Here is a 20,641-nt window from a genome sequence, read left to right on the forward strand (position 1 = left end):
AAGGGCAGGGGCGGGGGAAGGAGGGCCCGCCCCGTGTCACGTGGCGCGGCGGCGGCGACGCCTTCCCCTCACGTCTGTTTATGCTTAGTGGGAGGAGGACGGCGACGGAGGAGTGAAACGTGATGACGTAGAGACGCGCCGGGAAACGCTGCCGCTGCGCGAGAGGAGTCTCGCGCCGCGCTCCCCGCCTGCCCTCTTCCCCCCCCGCCCCTCCGCCTCCTCCGAACGTTCTCTCCCCGCCTCCTCCCACGTCGGCCGTTTTCTGCCCGTCTGGCGGCGCGCGGGAGCTGATTGGTGGGCGGGGCGGGCGGGCGCGCGGTTGCCATGGCGCTGGCGGCGGGCCCCGGGCCTGGCTGTGGCGGCGGCGGGGCGGCGGCAGGGATGCCGGGGGCGGCTTCGGGGCCGGCGGCGGGGGAGACGAAGGTGATTTACCACCTGGACGAGGAGGAGACGCCCTACCTGGTCAAGATCCCCGTCCCGGCCGAGCGCATCACCCTGGGCCACGTCAAGGCGGCCCTCGCCCGGCCGGGAGCCAAGTACTTCTTCAAGAGCATGGACCAGGACTTCGGGTACGCGACCCCGGAGAGAGAGAGGAGGAAGGGCCCGCCGGCCTCCCCCCGCGCAAGAAGAGAGGCCTCGAGGGGAAGGGACCCAGGCGTCCGAGAGAGGGGGAGGCAACCCCGCCTCCTCAGCTCCTGGGGACCCAGGCGTCCGAGAGAGGGAGAGGCACGCCCACCCCCTCAGTTCCTTGGGACCCAGGCGTCCGAGAGAGGGAGAGGCACCCCCACCCCCTCAGCTCCTTGGACCCAGGGGTCCTGGCACACCTTTGTGGTCACCCAGGTGCTTGGGAGAAGGTGCTCCCCTCACACCATAGGGGCAAACGCACCCACAAAATTCCCCATCCAGGGGCCCAGCACCCACACATTTCTGTGCCAACCTGGCCCTCCTGCCTCACACCAGAGGACCCTGAGAAAGGGGCTCTGTTGTTCTTGAGGAGGAGGATCTTGCCCTCCTTAAGGGGTCTGGGAGACAGCCCTGCCCCTGGCCACACACTTCACAGAGACACCAGGCACCTGGGAGAGAAAGGACACCCAGCCTTTCATTGCATCCGGCCAGTGGTCCGTCTAACCTAGTAGGGTCAGCACTTACTGGCAGTAACTCTGCCAGGAGACGTTCCCAGGTTTACCTGGAGATGCTCCTACCGCTGAGATGTGGACCTTTCACAGAAAGGGAACCAGGCCTCTGGGAGGCAGGATCCACCCCATCTCCTCCCACAGGCACTCAGAGCACATCCTTTCTGCACTTTGGAGTGGCTTCCCATTGCTTCATAGTTGGGTGTCCCAGGGGCCACAAGCATCTAGTCGCTTCTTGCTCCTCGGAAGCCCCCTTTCCTGATTCCCTTTTCTCTTCCTTCTGCTGAAGGGTTGTAAAGGAGGAGATCTCCGATGACAACGCAAAGCTCCCTTGCTTCAATGGCAGAGTCGTTTCCTGGGTATGAAGTTGGTACATCGTCTCGCTGTGGGCACCCTCCCTACCCTAGACCTAACTGTGGGTTGGCTTTAAGCCACAGGTCTGGGGTCTTGCTTGGGCTCTGGGCACAACAGTGGAGGCCTCCTACCCTCAAGTCCTGCTTATGAGCTTCCTGGAGGCACCCGGCTGGCCTTCTTTGCCACAGCCATGCTGGCTGGACCTGGTGGGGAGTACTAGTCCAAAACATCTGGAGGGGCTTGTGGGAGGCCAGCCTAGCAGGAGCCTCTGGCCTCATCCAGCAGGGCCCATTTCCTCTACTTAAATTCCTGGCGTTTGGCTTCTGAGGGTTTATTTAGCACCCAGACAGGTGGTCACTCTTTGGGGAGGTAAGGATGGGGGATTATGATATGTTCCTCATTTTACCGTCTCCTTTTCCCTGCCACAGCTTGTGTCTTCTGAGAACCCCCAGCCTGAGCTCCCTCCCCCTCCCCCTCCTCCCGTAGAGGTACTACCAGAACCTTCGCCACCACCACCGCCACTTCCTCCGTTGCCCGTGGAGCGGACTAGTGGCATTGGGGATTCCCGACCCCCTTCCTTCCAGTGAGTAAGGGGAGACTGAATGTGGGCTTTGGGGTTTACTGCTGGGTGGGTGTGCAGTGCTTCCGAGTACCAGTTGCTGGAAACCACAGGGAAGGTGCTCTTGTGCCCAGGTCCTGCTTGCAGGTTTCCCCTAATGGGCATCTGGTCGGCCACTGTGAGAACAGGATGCTGGACTAGATGGGTCATTGACCTGATCCATCAAGTTATTCCTATGTTCTTACAGTGTTTGACTATTTGGGATGCAGTTGGCGCTGTGGCACTGAGCCTCTTGGGTTTGCCAGTCAGAAGGTCAGCGGTTTGAATTCCCATGACGGGGTGAGCACCCGTCGCTCTGTCCCAGCTCCTGCCAACCTAGCAGTTTGAAAACATGCCAGTGCAAGTAAATAGGTATCACTATGGAGTGAACGTAAATGGTATTTCCATGCGCTCTGGTTTCTGTCACGGTGTCCCGTTGTGCCAGAAGCAGTTTAGTCCTGCTGGCCACATGACCTGGAAAGCTGTCTGTGGACAAACGCCGGCTCCCTTGGCCTGAAAGCGAGATGAGCGCCGCAACCCCATAGTCGCCTTTGACTGGACTTAACCATCCAGGGGTCATTTACCTTTTTACTTTGACTATTGCATGCTGCATAAAAGGAAATATTAGTTATTAGATTTATGCTTTGCGTCTTCCCCCAAAGGAGCCCAGAGCATAAATCTGTGGTATTCTTCAGGAAATTTCACGGAGCCAAGTTCACATTTTGTAATTCAGATTTATTAACAAGGCAACCAGATACAGGTTGCAGTCAAACAGAAGCATACGGACATAAATTATACGTAACAACTATACAGTACATCAATAAAATGTATTGGGCTGTACAATACATTATTGTTTTATTTATTAATTTTGTATACCATCCTTTATCCAAATATTACGGGGTGGTTCATAACATTAAAACACAACATGAGAACAAAAAAATACTTTATGCAATAGGTTTTTCTTTTCTGGGCCAAGTTTGGGGACCTGGGGAGGTGCCCATTCTTAATTCTGGTAGGTACTGTTGTGATACAATTCAGTGGTGGAGACCCTTTCCCTGCTTTTGCAGCCCAAACATCTCCAGCAGCCACGAGAACCTGGACCACGAAACTGAGACTGAGTCTGTTGTGTCTCTGAGGCGGGAGCGGCCACGCCGCAGGGAGAGCATGGAGCACGGAGGTCAGTGGCCACCTGGGAGCACAAACTCTGGGGTCTCTGTGGGCTGCAGGGGAGGGTGTGCATGTGTGTGAAGTGGACATTTTGTGAGTCCACCTTACGCTTCTCTCCTTGCCTTTAAAATAAATAATTAGGTGGGCACCGGCTAAACGGGCAGTCCCGCTTGGAGCGGCACCTGGCTGGGTACGAGAGCTCCTCCACCCTGCTGACCAGCGAACTTGAGACCACCAGCCTCTGCGACTCAGATGATGATGACACCATGAGCAGGTGAGGGGCAGAAATGGGCCAGCATTTTCGGTTGCGAGTAGCCAGTGGGTCCTTCCCCTTGGAAATGCTTCTCCTGGGATCTGTGGAGGGTGGGGTCTGAAACAAGTCTTGCTTTTCAGGGGGCTCTTCGGTCTCTTCCAGTCCCGCAGTCTCCCCAAGAGCATTGCATAGTCAGGAACGCTCACCTCCTGGCCCTAGGCAGTGTGGTGTGGTTAGAGTGTCCGACTTCGAGGGTTCAAATCGCCACTCACCCAGGGAATTCGCTGGGTGACCTTGAGCCAGCCATCCCCTCTTAGCCTAGCCTACCTCCCGGAGCTGTCCCTGATGCCAAGAAGATGAAAGGTGGGAGGCTGGGAAGCGGTGAGATTCACCCAGGTTCAGGGTGTCAAAGAACGGAGAGCCCTGCCATCTAGCGGGAGTGAAAACTTGCACTTCACTGGCTGCTAAATACAGTTGTACCTCGGAAGTCAAATGGAATGCGTTCCGGAAGTCCGTTCGAAAACCAAATCGTGGCTTCTGATTGGCTGCAGGAAGTTCCTGCAGCCAATCAGAAGCCACGGAAGCTCTGTCGGATGTTCAGGTTCTAAAAGAACGTTCGCAAACTGAAACACTCACTTCTGGGTTTGTGGCATTTGGGAGCCAAAACGTCCGAGTTTCAGGGCATTGGGAATCCAAGGTACGGCTGTATGTCACTTGACCAAAGGAAGGAATTTGCCTTGGCTGGATTAAGAATTGGGTGTGAAATCCTTGGTCCCACCTGCGTTTAAGCCTAGGAGGGTTACCCCCTTGCTGTTGCAGGAGGGTCCATGATTCTCAGGTGTGCAGCAGGCTCCTTCCTCAGTTCTGGGTGATGAGCTCTGTTTGGGCTTCTGGGCTCTCTCTTGGCCAGATGTCCTCTTTTCGGCTTGAGCGATTTGCAGCAAGCCACCAAGAATGAATTCCTATGCCCCACAAATAACCCAGAGATGCATTTTAAATAAAAGGACACATTCTACTCATGTAAAAACACGCTGATTCCCAGACTGTCCGTAGGCCAGATTTAGAAGGTGATTGGGCCAGATCTGGCCCCACGGGCCTTAGTTTGCCTACCCATGGGGTAGGCAAACCTCTTGGCAGACGAGAACCCCCTTTTCGCTGGATGGTCTCCTTGCCCTTGAGACCTTACCGCGAGGATGCTGATAGGTGGAAGGGAGAGACTTTGCCAACAAAACAAGAATGGCAGGTGAAAATGTTTGAATATGCGGAACTGACAAAAATAACAGGGAGAATTAGGAATCAAACAACCCAAAAGTTCAGTAAAGAATGGGATAATTATAGAGCATATTTAAAAAAACATAGTTCCCATACGAAACCTTTAACACGCTTTGACTAACGCTCGCAATATAATATGGTATAAAGAATACGGACAACATATCTTAAGTTAATTGTTATAATATAATGCAGTTATTGAGGAAACAAAGGACCCATGCTGAGAGAGACGGAAGTCTTAAAGGATGGAAGAATTTTATTTTATTTATATGTAACATTTATTTTTTGGTAACATTTTGCTTTCTGTGTAACATATTTTTGCACGTTGGTGGATGATGTGTTTTCTTTTTACTTTTGTGATGCAGTAGTTAAATTCAATAAAATATACCGTATTTTTCAGTGTCTAAAACTAGGTTTCCCCCCTAAAAAATAATGTCAAAAATTAGGGGGCGTCTTATACACGGGGGCATCTCCCCCCCCCCATTTTCTTGAATCTGAGTCCCCCAAAATTGGAAAAATTGGGGGTATCTTATACATGGGGACGTCTTATAGACGGAAAAATGCGGTATGTGTATATATTGCAGTTGGGCTTCAGGGTCTCTCTCCCCCTCTTTCCTGGGCAGGTTCAGCAGCTCCACAGAGCAGAGCAGCGCCTCTCGCCTCCTCAAGCGCCACCGTAGGCGGCGGAAGCAGCGCCCGCCACGTCTTGAACGGGTAGGTTGGCATGGGGGGTCTGCAGTGGCCATGTGGATTGCTGTTCCGTGGGTGATGGAGGAGGCAGGATCTCTTGCCCTGCATGGAGGGCGAGAGAAGTAAGCTTCTGGGAGGGTGGGGCTGATCCTCACTCTGATTCCCCCTTTGCTTGAGGGTTTTCCAACAGGTGTCTTGTTGGCTGCTGTGCTACTTGGGCCATTGGCCTGATCCTGCCTCCAGGCTCTTCTGAGCTCCCTCTGCTCACTCCTTTCTTTCCCAACTCTTCTTTCAGACTTCGTCCTTCAGCAGTGTCACCGACTCGACCATGTCTCTCAACATCATCACCGTTACCCTGAACATGGGTGAGGGCAGTGCTTTTTTTTCTGGGGGACGCAGGGGAATGCGTACTCCTAAACATTTTGTGAATCTAAGTTTGGCCTCATTGAGGGGCAGTATTTCAATACAGTGGTACCTCGGTTCTCAAACTTAATCCGTTCCGGAAGTCCGTTCCAAAACCAAAGCGTTCCAAAACCAAGGTGCGCTTTCCCATAGAAAGTAATGCAAAATGGATTAATTGGTTCCAGACTTTTAAGAACAACCCCTAAAACAGCAATTTAACATGAATTTTACTATCTAACGAGAACATTGAGCCATAAAATGAAAGCAGTAAATAATGTACTGCAGTCACACAATCAATCAGTAGCTGAACTGGGTTCCACACAGTCCCAGTCCCAAAAACAAAGGAGCTGCAAAAATGCAAAATTAATAGCAAAAACAGACAGACCTCAGCGTAGCACTCCAAACGGAAGTGTGGCACTCAAACCGGAGCACATTCGGCTTCAGAAAACAATTCGCAAACCGGAACACTTACTTCTGGGTTTGCAGTGTTTGGGTTCCAAGTTGTTTGAGAACCGAGGTACCACTGTATGAGTAGGAAAATGAGAGTACCCCTAAACATTTTTAAAGAAAAAAAAAAACACTGGGCAAGGGAGCAGTTGAGGGGGGTGAGGTGAGAGAGAGACTTGTAATGGAGAAGGTTGAGTGGCCAAAATGGGGAATTGCAGAGGCAATGGAAGGCAGGACTGTGCGTGTGAGCGAATCACTACACGGGAGAGGGTTGAAGTCTGTAGGCTGGCTAGCTGAACAGCAAAATGCCAGAATGGGCATTTTTAAGCCACACTGCAAGCAGAGTTCTTCTGGTGGGCATAGCATCTCTTCTCTACTTTTATGAGAAAGTAAGGCAGGAACCTGCCGGGGGGGGTTAAGGGGTAGATCAGGGGTGGGGGAGCCTTTGCCCCACCCCAAGCTCGTTGGACTCTCAACTCCCACGAGACCCAGCCAGCAGGGCCAACGCTCAGGGATGATGGGGGGGGGGGAACCACATCTGGCTCCTCCACGTTGACTTGGGTGGTCCACCAAATCCACCAATCCTCCTCTCCAGATCTGCCATCCTCAGTTTCTTCATTTATTACAGTGGCGTCCAAACTTTTTTCAAAGAGTGCCAGATTTGATGAAGTGAAGGGCCGTGGGGGCCGACCAAAGTTGTTGATTTTTTAAAAGGATTTTACCCCAAAATAAACAACCCCCCCCCCACACACTCACAACTAAAGGCTATAGATGAAGTGAACATGCAAGAGGGCCAACCAAAGCTGTTGATCTTCTTTTAGGATTGAAGTTGTTGAGTTTCTTTTACGGTTGGAGTTGTTGAGCTTATTTTAGGTTTGAAGTTGTTAAGGTTTTTTTTTTTAGGATTTTTACCCCAGGAAATAAACAGGGGCCAGATTAAACCGACCGGTGGGCCGGATTAGGCCCCTGAAACAGACTTTGGACATGCCTGATTTATTAGAATCATTTATTATCATTTATTAGAATCATTGGAAGGGACCCCAAGGGTTGTCCAGCCCAACTCCCTGCAGTGCAGGAATCACAGCCAAAGAATGCCTGGCAGGTTGCCATCCAGTCTCTGTTTCTAAACCTCCCGTGAACACCTTCTAGTTAATTGCTGGACTTGACCTCCTTTATTCTCCCCCCGCCTTTTTCCTGAGCAGAAAAGTACAATTTCCTGGGCATCTCCATCGTGGGGCAAAGCAACGAGCGAGGAGACGGGGGCATCTACATTGGCTCCATCATGAAGGGTGGCGCGGTGGCGGCAGACGGCCGGATCGAGCCCGGGGACATGCTGCTGCAGGTGAGCCCGGCGGCTGTAGGGGGGAGAGAGGCTGCTCCTCAAAGCCTTTGGGGAGCTTCCTTCCCGTTTTGGGGGGCTGAGGATGGGGAGAGAGCAGCGCCCCGGAGCCACAGCATCAAGCCGGCCTAGCAGTGCTTGTTTCTTCTCTGCCCCAGGTCAACGACATTAATTTTGAGAACATGAGCAACGACGACGCCGTGAGGGTCTTGCGGGAGATTGTCCACAAGCCTGGGTGAGTGGGCTTTCCCCTGGGCACCCTCCTGAGCGCTGGGCTGCCTTGCGGGGGCAGCCTTGAGCTCACGCTCGCCTTTCCTTTGCAGCCCGATTGTGCTGACAGTGGCCAAGTGCTGGGACCCTTCCCCGCAAGGCTATTTCACCCTGCCTAGAAGTAAGTGGCCGGGACCCGTGTGTGTCCCCCCCCAAACCCTCGAGAGGCTTTGCTCTGATTCCGCCAGACCCAAAAGGAGTGAAATGGCCATAGCAGGCCACAGGTCCCCCTGTCCCCCAAACCTAAGATGTTTTGCCAAACAGCCGGGCCTGCATAGGCAGAGTTTGGGCTCCGGATCTGGAAATGTCCTGGTTCTAGGGCCTAGACTCTGGGATGGGGGAGAGCAGGGCAGGCCGGGAGCCTCGGTTCGCTGGGGAGTTTCCTAAGGCTTCTTCCCTGTCTGTGTTGCGTCCAGATGAGCCAATCCAGCCTATCGACCCAGCGGCTTGGGTGTCCCATTCAGCTGCCCTGACTGGGGCCTTTGCTGCCTACCCTGGGAGCAGTTCGATGAGCACCATCACCTCGGGGACCTCCGTCACTGAGACTGAACGTGAGTGACCCATATCGCTCTCCCCTGATTATTACCCGGGGGGTGGGAGGGAGAGGACAGGGGCAGAAGGAGGTGTAAGCCCTCTTCTGAAAATCTCTGTGGCCCCTCTTTCAAGAAACACCAGGTGTCTGCTGCTGGACCACACTGTGGTAGGTTAAAAAATAAACCCAGTGGGAAAGCCAGCAGCATGAATGCAATCCTATATCTGGTGTATTTATTTAAAAGCAGTTACAAAGCGCTAATTTTTTTTAAAAAAAAAAACCTTTAAGCAGTATATAATATAGAAGAGCAAACAGTATTATTTGAGTAAAAATTCAATCTAAATCCAGTAAATCAGTGGTATTAAGCATATTTAAAAGGATAGAAAAGCTAAGACAGTGGTACCTTGGTTTAAGAACAGCTTAGTTTATGAACAATTTGGATTAAGAACGCTGCAAACCCAGAAATAGGTGTTTTGGTTTGTGAACTTTGCCTTGGAATAAGAACATGTTTTGCTTCCTGTTGCGTGTGTTCCGTTTGTAAATTGAGTCCCCTGCTGCTATGGGAAAGCACGTTTTGGTTTACGGACCGACTTTCGGAATGGATTAAGTTCGTAAACTGAGGTACCACTGTAACAGAATCTAGGCATGTAAAGCAGTTTAGTCTTTTGGGTCTGGGAGAGCAAAAAGGCCCAGTCTACAAGATGGCTGAAGCAACAGATGCTTTGCTGCTTCGCGTGTGAGAAGGACTTTCTGGTGGAAATGCCCCTTCTTTGGGTCACCACCTTATGATATTCTGCCAGATGTGATGCCGTGAGCAAAATTTGTCCAGGCAACCCAAGACTTTTGTCCAGGGGCAGGCAGCCTTTGGGTCACCTTGTCCCAGGTTAGTGATTAATCAGGTTATTAGCCCTGAAGCCTGAATGTTGGAAGATTCAGGAGAGATAAATGAGTACTTCACACAGTGCATAGATAAACTTAGAATCATAGAATAGAATCATAGAATCATAGAGTTGGAAGAGACCACAAGGGCCATCGAGTCCAACTCCCTGCCAAGCAGGAAACACCATCAGAGCACTCCTGACATATGGTTGTCAAGCCTCTGCTTAAAGACCTCCAAAGAAGGAGACTCCACCACACTCCTTGGCAGCAAATTCCACTGTCAAACAGCTCTTACTGTCAGGAAGTTCTTCCTAATGTTTAGGTGGAATTGTCTTTCTTGTAGTTTGGATCCATTGCTCCGTGTCCGCTTCTCTGGAGCAGCAGAAAACAACCTTTCTCCCTCCTCTATGTGACATCCTTTTATATATTTGAACCTGGCTATCATATCACCCCTTAACCTCCTCTTCTCCAGGCTAAACATGCCCAGCTCCCTTAGCCGTTCCTCATAAGGCATCGTTTCCAGGCCTTTGACCATTTTGGTTGCCCTCCTCTGGACACGTTCCAGTTTGTCAGTGTCCTTCTTGAACTGTGGTGCCCAGAACTGGACACAGTACTCCAGGTGAGGTCTGACCAGAGCAGAATACAGTGGCACTATTACTTCCCTTGATCTAGATGCTATACTCCTATTGATGCAGCCCAGAATTGCATTGGCTTTTTTAGCTGCCGCGTCACACTCATGTCAAGTTTGTGGTCAACCAAGACTCCTAGATCCTTTTCACATGTACTGCTCTCAAGCCAGGTGTCACCCATCTTGTATTTGTGCCTCTCATTTTTTTTGCCCAAGTGCAATACTTTACATTTCTCCCTGTTAAAATTCATCTTGTTTGTTTTTGCCCAACTTATGGAACTCATTCCAGCAGGAGACAATGATAGCCACTAACAGGACTCTCAGTTGCTGTAGCCAGGATGGCTGTGCTTTGCCTCCACAGTTGCTGAAAAACGCAGGAGGAGAGAGTGTTTTTTTTTTTTTTTTTTTCCCTTTCACATTGTTTTTATATGCAGGATTATCTTAAGTCTCCCATCTCACTCCCTTGTTTCTGGGTCATTCGCACCAATTGCCTCATTTGTCTTGCACATCCACAGAAGATCCCAGGATCTGAGCATTTTCCACACCTTTCCCTCACCATTATTTCTTTCTCCCCAACCTTCCCCCCCAAAAAATACATTTAATTGAGTGTTAATAATGACAGGCAGTTACAGAAAAAAGAAGTGAAAGCAAAATGAGTTTTAAAAAACCTTAGTTGTCACAATTGTCAATAAAGAAATGTAGAGTTCAGCTCTGCAATTTACTGAGTTGGTGGTAGAACATACCATAGAGGAAAGGGGCATTGTGGCCCATGATTTTTACAAAGAGCTCCATAGTCTGAATCATAACGATTTCAATATTTTTATTTTAAAATATATATAGAAAAAGTAGACACTCTGATAGACCTGTGGGACTTGAGCTGCTGCGTTTGCCGTTTGGTCTGATTTCGTTTTATATGCCAAGAAGACAATCTGGAGCGCGTTGGCCCCTGGGCACTTTTAGTTGCTGCAGAAAAATGATGCCTCAGCTCCCCTGGGGGAAAGCTCGCTTGGGATCTCGCATCCCAGGGGGTTTGACGGAGGTCTCTCTTTCCCTTTTCCCCTGTCGTCCGACATTCAGGCTTTGACGACTTCAACCTGTCCATCCACACCGACATGGCCTCCGTCACCAAGGCCATGGCTTCCCCAGAGTCGGGCCTGGAGGTCCGCGACCGCATGTGGCTGAAGATCACCATCCCCAACGCTTTCCTAGGTACCGTGCTGAGGAGCGGGGCAGGTGGGAGGGTGGAAAGGCGGCAGGGAGTGGGATTCCCCTCCCCAGGCCCTGAAGCGTGGGACCCATGCAGCCCTCCGTGGCAGCCTACCTGGCCCACCCCGGCTCTCTCCCTCACCCCTGTCGCCCCCCCCCCAGGCTCGGATGTGGTGGACTGGCTGTACCACCACGTGGAGGGCTTCCAGGACCGCCGAGAGGCCCGCAAGTACGCTAGCAACCTCCTGAAGGCTGGCTTCATCCGCCACACGGTCAACAAGATCACCTTCTCTGAGCAGTGCTACTACATCTTCGGAGACTTCAGCGGCTGCGAAAACTGTAAGGAGGAAAAGGCTTTGCTCAGAACTGTAGCTGTGCTCCAGCCTTCCCCAGGCTCTGTCTGTCTTTCTTCCTTTCTCCTTCTCCTTCTCTTTTTCTTTCTCTGTCTCTCTGTTCTGAATTACAACTCCCATCATCCCCAACCCATGTGGATGTATAACAATGCACCTGTTGGAAGTTGTAGTCAAAAACACCTGGAACCAAACCCACATTCCTAATGGGAGCGCAGCGGTGAAGGTTGCTTGGAGTGCAAGGAAACACGGTCCAGACATGCTCAGAGACACCCTGTTCTGAATTCCTTCAAACAGGTTCTGGGCATTCAACCTGGATGGTCCTCAGCCCAAGAGAAGAGATGATTAAGGCAATAATAATAATAATAATAATAATAATAATACTGTAATAGTGTAGTAATACTAGTAATAACAATAATAATAAATTTTATTTGTACCCTGCCCTCCCCGGCACAGACCGGGCTCAGGGTGGCTAACATCAGGTATAAAAACAATTGATTAAAATACAACTTAAAAACAAGATTAAAGTACATTAAAATGCAGCCTCATTTCAGTAGAAACTCAAATCAAAAATTTTTTTGGGATGAAAACGTCAAATCTTCACCAAGGCCAACTATCCAGACTGGTCCTACGTGGGCCAGAAAAAAGCCAGGGAAGTCCCCAAATAGGAGTTCTGTCACAGGAGAAAGGAAAAAGGAAAGAGGGGGAGGGGATCAAGTTGATTCCAAGCCAAAGGCCAGGTGGAACAACTTTGTCTTACAGGCACTGCGGAAAGAAATCAGACCCTGCAGGGCCCTGGTCTCATGAGACAAGGGATGGAAACATCTGTGCTGGTGGGAGTTGTCGGAAACATCTGGAGGGTGCCAGCTTTGGGCAGGGGGCTGAGAAGGCTGCTCTGTTCTCTGTTTGCCGGATCTCACACCCGCACTGCCTTTGCCTGCCTGACCTGCTTGCAGCTTTCAGCTTTTGCCTTGTTGCCGAAAGCCCTAAACCTGGTCGCAGCCGCGGACTTTGTTGAATTTTCTGCATGCTCCATGCCATAGTTTGCCAGGCTGTGGAATACAAATGCACACTAAATTGCACTGCTGGACTAGACCGTATGGTCAGTCCAAGCCAGCTCAGCTCAGATGGTTTGGGGTTCCCCCTAGGCAGGCTGTAACATAGGAGAGTCCTGAGGAGGAGAATAACATACCGTATTTTTCGCTCTATAACACACACCCGACCATAACACGCACGTAGTTTTTAGAGGAGGAAAATCCGTAGGCATGCCACCCGTAGGCATTCCCTCCATAACACGCACAGAGATTTCCCCTTACTTTTTAGGAGGAAAAAAGTGAGTGTTATGGTGCAAAAAATACGGTAGTTGCTAAATCTCTCCCTCTGCCCTATTTAATTGTCTTCAGGAATGATCTGTGCCTCGTTCCTTTCCATTCCATCTTTAAAAAAAATAAAATAATTTTTATTAGTTTTTCATTCACAACAATCCAATAATAGCCTCATTATAACAACGCCAAATTGTAATGCAAATCCTAATACAAATCATTCAAATACCAAATTACATAATTTTGGTGGCCCCCTGCGTGCTCGACTTGATGGTTTACTTTATTTCTATGTTCCAAAATCTAACTGATTTCAATTACATTCCTGTCATGATAGTAATCCCTTATACAACAGCTGCAATATTCATAACTTCTATTCTTGTTGACGCATTAAGTAATTTATAAGACTGCAAGTGCAGATCTCCTACTGTATCAATGCTCTTCCTGTGTGTGACATTTATTTTGTCCGTGATGTTTCTTCCTGTCCTTTCCATTCCATCCTTAGCCCCTCACTGTTCCGCTTGACAGCCGAAAGCCAGTTTGAGTGTCTTGCTTTGGGCTGCCTCCTTGCATGGAGAGCTATCAGTGGCCGCTAACCATGGTGGTTGTGGTCTTTCTGAATTCCAGTTTCAGGAAACCACCGGAGCAGGGGAGAAGGCTCTTTCTGGTCAGATCCTGATTTTGGGTTTCTCTCTGCTTGGCCCCTGTGGGAACAGGGTGCTGGACTGGATGGGCCTGATCCATCAGCCCGTCTCTTTGCATTTTCTCCACTTGGATGGAGTCCTCATTCCCAGTTTCCTCCTCTTCTTCCTCCTCCAGACATGGCCAACCTCTCCCTCAACGACAACGACGGCTCCAGCGGCGCCTCCGACCAGGACACCCTGGCCCCGCTGCCCTTGCCGGGCGCCACCCCCTGGCCTCTGATGCCCACCTTCTCCTACCAGTACCCGGCGCCCCACCCCTACAGCCCACAGCCCCCGCCTTACCATGAGCTCTCTTCCTACAGCTACGGCATGGGGAGTGCTGGCAGCCAGCACAGCGAAGGTACGGGGGGGGGCAGCCCTGGATCTCGTCTGGCCCTTTTATTGTGTTTGCAAATGGCCCTCGCTCAGAATCATAGGAGAGTTGGAAGGGCCATCTAGCCCCAGCCCCAGCGATGCAGGAATCTTTTGCTGAACGTGGGGCTCGAACCCACAACCCTGAGATTAAGAGTGTCAGGCTCTTCCGACTGCTATATTGGGGTATCAGGGCTGCGGGCTGCCCAGTGGAAGCCGTTGGGTCCCCCAGTTGGCACAACCAGTTCCCAGCCTTGCGCGATGCTCATTCGCGAGCAAAGGCCCTTCGGGATTCTCTGGATGAATGAGTGAAAGTCCTGTGTGGTGGTTGGAGGATGGATGGTGGCTAACAGATTGAGGTTGAATCCTGACAAGACAGAAGTATATTTTGGGGGTGTGGGTGTGGGGGACTCCCTGGTCGTGAATGGGGTAACTGTGCCTCTGAAGGACTAGGTGCACAGCCTGGGAGTCATTTTGGACTCACCGCTGTCCATGGAGACTCAGATCAATTCTGTGTCCAGGGCAGCTGTCTACCAGCTCCATCTGGTACGCAGGATGAGACCCTCCCTGCCTGCAGACTGTCTCGCCAAAGTGATGTATGCTCTGGTTATCTCTTGCTTGGACTGCTGCCATGCGCTGTACGTGGGGCTACCTTTGAAGGTGACCCGGAAACTACAATTAATCCAGAATGCAGCAGCCAGACTGGTGATTGGGAGCGGGCGCTGAGACCACATAACACCGGTCCAGAAAGACCTACATTGGCTCCCAATATGTTTCCGAGCACAATTCAATGTGTTGGTGCTGACCTTGAAAGCCCTAAATGGCCTCAAAGGCCCAGTAGACCTGAAGGAGCGTCTCCACCCCCATCATCCAGCCAGGACACTGAGGTCCAGCTCTGAGGGCCTCCTGGCGGTTCCATCCCTGCGAGAAGTGAGGTTGCAGGGAGCCAGGCAGAGGGCCTTCTCAGTGGTGGTGCCCACCCTGTGGAATGCCCTCCCACTAGATGTCAAGGAAATAAACAACTATTTGACTTTTAGAAGACATCTGAAGGCAGCCCTGTTTAGGGAAGCTTTTAATGTTTGATGTTTTATCATGCTTTAAATACTCCATTGGGAGGCGCACTCCATTGTTTCTTGAGACAGACAGCTGCCAACAACAACTAAGTCTTATTATTAGAGAGTGGGTAAGCATTGCTTCCCCTGACTTACACGCCTCCTCTCTCCCTTCTTTTCTGCAGGCAGCCGGAGCAGTGGGTCAAACCGCAGTGATGGCGGTGGCGGTGGCAGTGGAGCTGGCCGAGGGGCCGGCAAGCCCAAGGAGGAGAAGGCGGGGGCCGACTCCAAGTCCGGCAGCGGCAGCGAGTCGGAGTACTCCATTCGCAGCGGCAGCCAGCGCGGCGGGGTGACGATGGGGCCCGGCGGGGAGGGGTCTTCCCAGCGCAGCCAGCACAGCCTGGGGGGTGGCAGCATCCGTTCCCACCACTCCCTCCATGCGGCCTACGCTGCCCCCGGGGGCATCCCCCTAGCTTACAACCCCATGGTGGTCATGATGGTCCCGCCCCCCGCCCCGCCCGCGGCTGCCGCGGCCGTCCAACCCCCCGGCGCCCCCCCGGTGCGCGACTTGGGCTCAGTGCCCCCCGAGCTCACGGCCAGCCGCCAGTCGTTCCACATGGCCATGGGGAACCCCAGCGAGTTCTTTGTCGACGTGATGTGAACTGAGGCTGGGGGGGCCCTGAGCCCCACCTTGCGCTCACCGCCGTGGCCTCCGTCCCCAGAGCCTTCCACAAGCCTCTGACCTCTGCCGGGGCTTTGTGCCCCCCCCCCCCACGCCACAAGAGAGCCTTTCGGATGGACCCAACATTTGCTTCTTGCCGTCAGTTGGCACAATGCTGTGGTCGTCTGCCTCGGCCAGAAGCAATGTGGCCCCCATCCCCTTCCGTGGCTCAGCTTAGGGCTCGCGTGACCCACGCCCGCCTTGCCAGCAATTTTTCCTACACCAGCAGAACCGTTTGCCTTCATCCCGTGATGTCACACGTGGCTTCCGTGGCCACAGGAGATGGCTTGACGGGTCCTCTCTCGTTTATTGCGTTCAAATGGCTCCGCCTTCCATATTGTGAGCCGTCTTTTTTTACCTCTTTTTTTAGTACCGTGGCTGGCTTGGCCACTTTTTAATCATGTGACTCAGGTCTCTAGAATCATGTGACCTCTGCCTCCTGTTTTGTATCTGCCTTGAACTGGTGTCCTCTGAATTTTGGCCCCCTTTGAGTTCCGTGGTCAGGTGGCCGCCTTGGAATGTCACATGACCCAGGGCAACGGCCCAGGACTTCCTGTCACATGACCTGATCTGTTCTATGGTTTTGTGAGCAGGTGAGTCTCGATGCCTCCGCTTCTTAGCAGAAGAGTAGATTCATTTGATCCCCATCCCTGCACCCCACTTGATCCCAAAAAACCCGGTGTCAATGAAGTGCTCATTTTGTTTTGTGCTGTTATGTTTTTTTTCTATTAAAGAGGAAACTTTCTTAATTTTTTTTATTCATGTTTTTGGAGTTAAGATGGTTCATTTTTTTAAAAAAAAAAACCTTCCTTTTGTATAAAAGTCTACCCCCTGCCCCAGATCTGATTTTTACACTACACCCCCCCCCCCCAGCGTGAGATCATTCTTTTGGGTTTTTTTTACCGTGTGTTCCTAACACTACAACTCTTTGCATTTTGAAGGGTTTACAACCAAAGTGTCACTGGTGACGTTTGATTCCAGGGTCGCTGCCAGAATTGTGCTCTTTGCCCTGTTTGTAATAGAAAATGTGTTTGTTTCCTTTGCAGCCTGTTGCTGTTTCAGCTGCTAAAGTTTTCCATCCCGTGCGGGGGGCGGAGGTAACTTGAGGCAAAATCCCAACATCCTTGGCCCCCCGTTTGAATCCCAGGGAAAGACCAGGCCATTGATGTGGGATAGGAGTCCTTTTGGGTCTTGGGCACAGAGTTCAGATTCCATCTTCTGGCTGTACATAATAATTATTTGGTTGGCAGCGGAGACTGGATCCAAAAGTTCTCTTCTGCCAACGAAAGGAGGAATACAAAGGGGAAACTCTTGGATCTAAGCCTGTATGGACATCTTGTGTGCGACACTTGGGAGAACACGGCTTAGGACTGAAATGCGTCTGTTTTGCTCATAGGTGTCGTCCCCCCCCAAACCCTTAAAATTATTTTTAGAGAGAGAATTCGGTTTTGAAGCCTTTCACTGGGCAGGATCTTCAGGTTTATAGTTCACGCTTTGCCTTGCGATGTAGGTGGGCAGGAGAACAAACCCCAAAGAATCTCCACCTGCAAATTGTCGCAGTAAGCCCTAAAACCAGGTTTTATGGGGCCCGGGCAGATTGTGCCCGCTTTGCTCCTTCCCTCTCGAGCTGGGGAGAAAGAAACCACAATTCCTGCCTTAGTATTATGCCCGACCCCAGAAATTGTAGTCTCTCTAGCATTGCCGTATCTTAGGAGCAAAAAAAGAGGACCTTCCGAGCTGCTGCCAGCCAGAGCTGGGGAACTAGGCATGCGGTTGCGGGTGTGCAGAGCCGCCCCCCCAAAAAAACCTGCACATTGCCTTTAAAATGTAAAAATCTGGATGGGCATGTTAGCCCCCCAAAAGAGGACATAGCCGGGTTTTCCCGGACGTATGGCAACCCTATTCTAGGGCCAAATAAGCCACCATCTCCTAAGCCGGGATTCTTCATTTTTTAATCGCAGGAGCGAATTGGGCTTATGCAAAGTAAAGGCCTGGTTTTGTGGCTTTTGGAACACGTGAGTGAATCGGGGTGGGATATTTTGGGGTTTGTGCAACACTTTCAGGGCCTTTCTAACTAGGGACGCCCAGGATAAGAGCTGAGAGCCGAGATTCCTCGACACTTCCATCCTCCCGGTTTCAGAAGCCAGGCCAGGGACTCTTGCAGAACGAAACCTTTTCCTCACCTGGATGGGAAGGTGGTTCGGCCGGCTGCGCTGCGCCTCTCAGTTTCCACACCCAAGCGCAGAGCGTGGATGTTGAAATTTGCCTCTTGTTACCTCCTGAGCGGTGCCAGGTAGTATGTTGGTCTCGCTTCCTGCTCTCTCTCTCTCTTTTAAACTCTCCTGTCGCTGCCCCATCCAGAGTTGTAGCAATTCTCTCTCCCCTGAATCCTGCAGAGTCTAATCCGGGGAAGAAGGGAAAAAGTGGAAGGGAGGAGGAGAAGGATTCCATCCCCCCGCCCCACCCCGACTTGCCTCCCTCCCCAAACAGGGTACGAACTTCCTCTTCAGTGGTGCTACTTCCTTCCAGCCTGCACGTTCCTGCGAGTCTTTGTCTCTAGGTTGCAGCAGGAGACACCCCCCTAGGGATTGGGGCCCCTCTCCAGTATTTAGCCCTCCCCTCTCTCTAGGGGCCTGGGTGTGTGTGTGCGTGCGTGTGATCGGTAGCAGATAACTATTTTGTAATAACATATTTATTTTTTAGCTCTTTTGTGTACAAAAAAAAACCACAAAAAAACACCATTCAGTAATAATTAAAAAAACAACCTAATAAAACCAAAGTGTGTCAACTCGTGCTTTTTGTTTACGTGATGCTCGGAGAGTGTTTTTTTTGGGGGGGGGGGTAAACCAAATGGCAAGATTCGGAATTAGTGCTTCAGACATCTTGCAGTTCTTTGGCGGTCTTCGATACTCAAGGTCAGGGGTCAGCAAACTTTTTCAGCAGGGGGCCAGTCCACTGTCTCTCAGACCTTGTGCGGGGCCAGAAATATATATATATAAAGAACAAATTCCTGTGCCCCACAAATAACCCAGAGATGCATTTTAAATAAAAGCACACATTCAACTCGTAAGAACATGCTGATTCTCAGACCATCCGCGGGCCGGATTTAGAAACCAATTGGGCCAGATCCGGGCCTTAGTTTGCCTACCCATGCTCAAGGTCAAACTGGAGGGTCAGCAGTTGGCGCACCTTAAAGGAAAAAAAGGAAAGTTTGGGGGAGGGGAGTCCAGGGTGGCTATGGATTAAATTTACGCTGCGTGGGAATGGTTTTTTCCTTCCCCTGCTGACTGGAAAGTAACAGAACCTCCAGTGTTCCTGCTGCAGAATAGGTAGGTCTCTTCACACTCCAGTCATTTCCTACCAAATTCTGCATGCAAATAGCGCAGGAGCATTTCCCCAAATCAATAGTGCTTTGCCCTCTTTAAATATATTCCAAGCAAGGTTGGCAGCAGGGAGTGGGAGAAGATACTTTCTAACAGCACAAGGCAAGGTAAATAATGGAACAATTTCAAATGGGATGTTTTGCTGGCAGCAGAACGGAGGACCTTGCTGCTTTGGAGCGGCTATAGACCTAGAGAAAAGCAGATTGCCCCATGATATTGGGGGGGGGGGTGTCATACAGATTTTGCCTCCCCCTCTATTTGTCCCACAAGATAAACATGCGGTTAAATTAGAAGAGTCACGCAATTCATCAAATGCAGAATCTGGCCCTACAGGTATCGCTAGACTACAATTCCCGAGACTTCCGGTCGGCGCCATCGGTTAATGGCGGATTTCCCTCCGAGCTCCGGAGGGGGTCTGCTTTACAAGTTCGGGTCCTGTCGCTACGGCGAAGCGAGGACCCTCAAAAATTACAGGCGCGGAAGCCTGTGAACAAGGAGGCTCGGTGGGCACCATCGCGCCCCCCCGAAATCGCAAGGGAGCCTTTTTAAAGGCTCCGGAACGGCAGCGGGGGGAGAAGCGGTGCTGAGAGCCGCTACCCAGCTTGTAAAGCGAAGCCGCATCGCCATAGCCGGAGAGCGCCGATTTCTTCCTGAAAATTGGATTACAAAGTAAAACCTGTGAGTAAGACTGAGACTTAATTGGGATTTACAATTATCTTTTTGAAATTTGGCTGAAAACGGGATTGGTTTAAAGTAAGGAAGTCAGCCTTTCCCGGACTGCATAAGGATAAAGCAAAGAAGGATTAAAAGCTGCAACCATTGAGAGATCGCAAAGAGCGAAGAGAACCAGACATAAACTGTGAATTTTCCCCCTTTTGGTAGGCAGGAGCAAAAGGGGGAGGAATTTGTGATTAGAACCTGCCAGAAAAAGATTTTAAAACTTTTTACCGCTGTGTCAAACACCCCTGAAACGGACTGCCGGGGCAAAGGAACCTGGAGAGAGAGAACTGTCAGTGAGCTGTCACTTGGATTGTTACATTGTTTCAAACTACTCAGCTCAGGAGAGATATTAAATTACTGGTTTGTTGAACTCTGAAAATATAAGAACTGTTACAATTGACTATTGGGAAACCTCAGGGGAATTTTTGACTGTAAGACATTTTGTTTAGTTTTGGAAACTTTTTTCCCCTAGAGGGCACTTTGATAACTGTTGCAAATTGGGCTGTAACTATTAAGGCAGTGGAAATTTCCCTTGAAAAACAACTAACAGCTGCGAGAGTGACCTTGGCTAGGCATGAGTGGTGCATCAGAAGAGACAACAACCAGGTCTGGGAGACAATACAAAGCAAAACCTTCACAGCGAAGAGTTTCAGTCCCAGGCATCCCAGTGGCACCAGCTGCAACTGGTCAGGCAAGAACAACAATGTCATCAGACCCTGTAACACAAGCTTTGGTTAAAATAAATGAGTCTTTGGAATCTTTGACAAAGCAGGGGGCGGAAAATAGTAGAAAATTGACAGAACTCTCAATCAAACTTGATCAGAATACACAAAGTGTGAATGAATTAGGGAAAAGGGTGACATCTAATACAGAA

At 50.8% G+C, this 20,641-nt stretch overlaps 1 protein-coding gene across 1 annotated transcript; it reads left to right on the forward strand.

Moving 5' to 3' along the window:
• Positions 1–374: 374 nt before the first annotated feature.
• On the forward strand, positions 375–18,443 carry DVL2 (dishevelled segment polarity protein 2). Its single transcript, XM_080977666.1, has 15 exons — positions 375–569; positions 1,423–1,492; positions 1,916–2,070; positions 3,153–3,262; positions 3,394–3,526; positions 5,398–5,488; positions 5,760–5,829; positions 7,516–7,655; positions 7,811–7,887; positions 7,976–8,043; positions 8,339–8,473; positions 11,039–11,170; positions 11,330–11,506; positions 13,656–13,880; positions 15,129–18,443. The coding sequence occupies exons 1-15, from the start codon at positions 382–384 to the stop codon at positions 15,602–15,604; spliced, it is 2,247 nt and encodes a 748-aa protein (XP_080833792.1). The 5' UTR covers positions 375–381; the 3' UTR covers positions 15,605–18,443.
• Positions 18,444–20,641: the final 2,198 nt, after the last annotated feature.

The sequence above is a fragment of the Podarcis pityusensis genome, assembly GCF_964106645.2.
Source record: "Podarcis pityusensis genome assembly, chromosome: 13".
Classification (NCBI taxonomy): domain Eukaryota; kingdom Metazoa; phylum Chordata; class Lepidosauria; order Squamata; family Lacertidae; genus Podarcis; species Podarcis pityusensis.

Bases quoted from the DNA above. Each gene is read 5' to 3' on its own strand.
- DVL2 (XM_080977666.1), top strand. From the start codon at position 382: ATGCCGGGGGCGGCTTCGGGGCCGGCGGCGGGGGAGACGAAGGTGATT. The intron at 3,527-5,397 runs GTGAGGGGCAGA...TTTCCTGGGCAG, and splicing joins GATGATGACACCATGAGCAG to GTTCAGCAGCTCCACAGAGC. The intron at 8,474-11,038 runs GTGAGTGACCCA...TCCGACATTCAG, and splicing joins CTCCGTCACTGAGACTGAAC to GCTTTGACGACTTCAACCTG.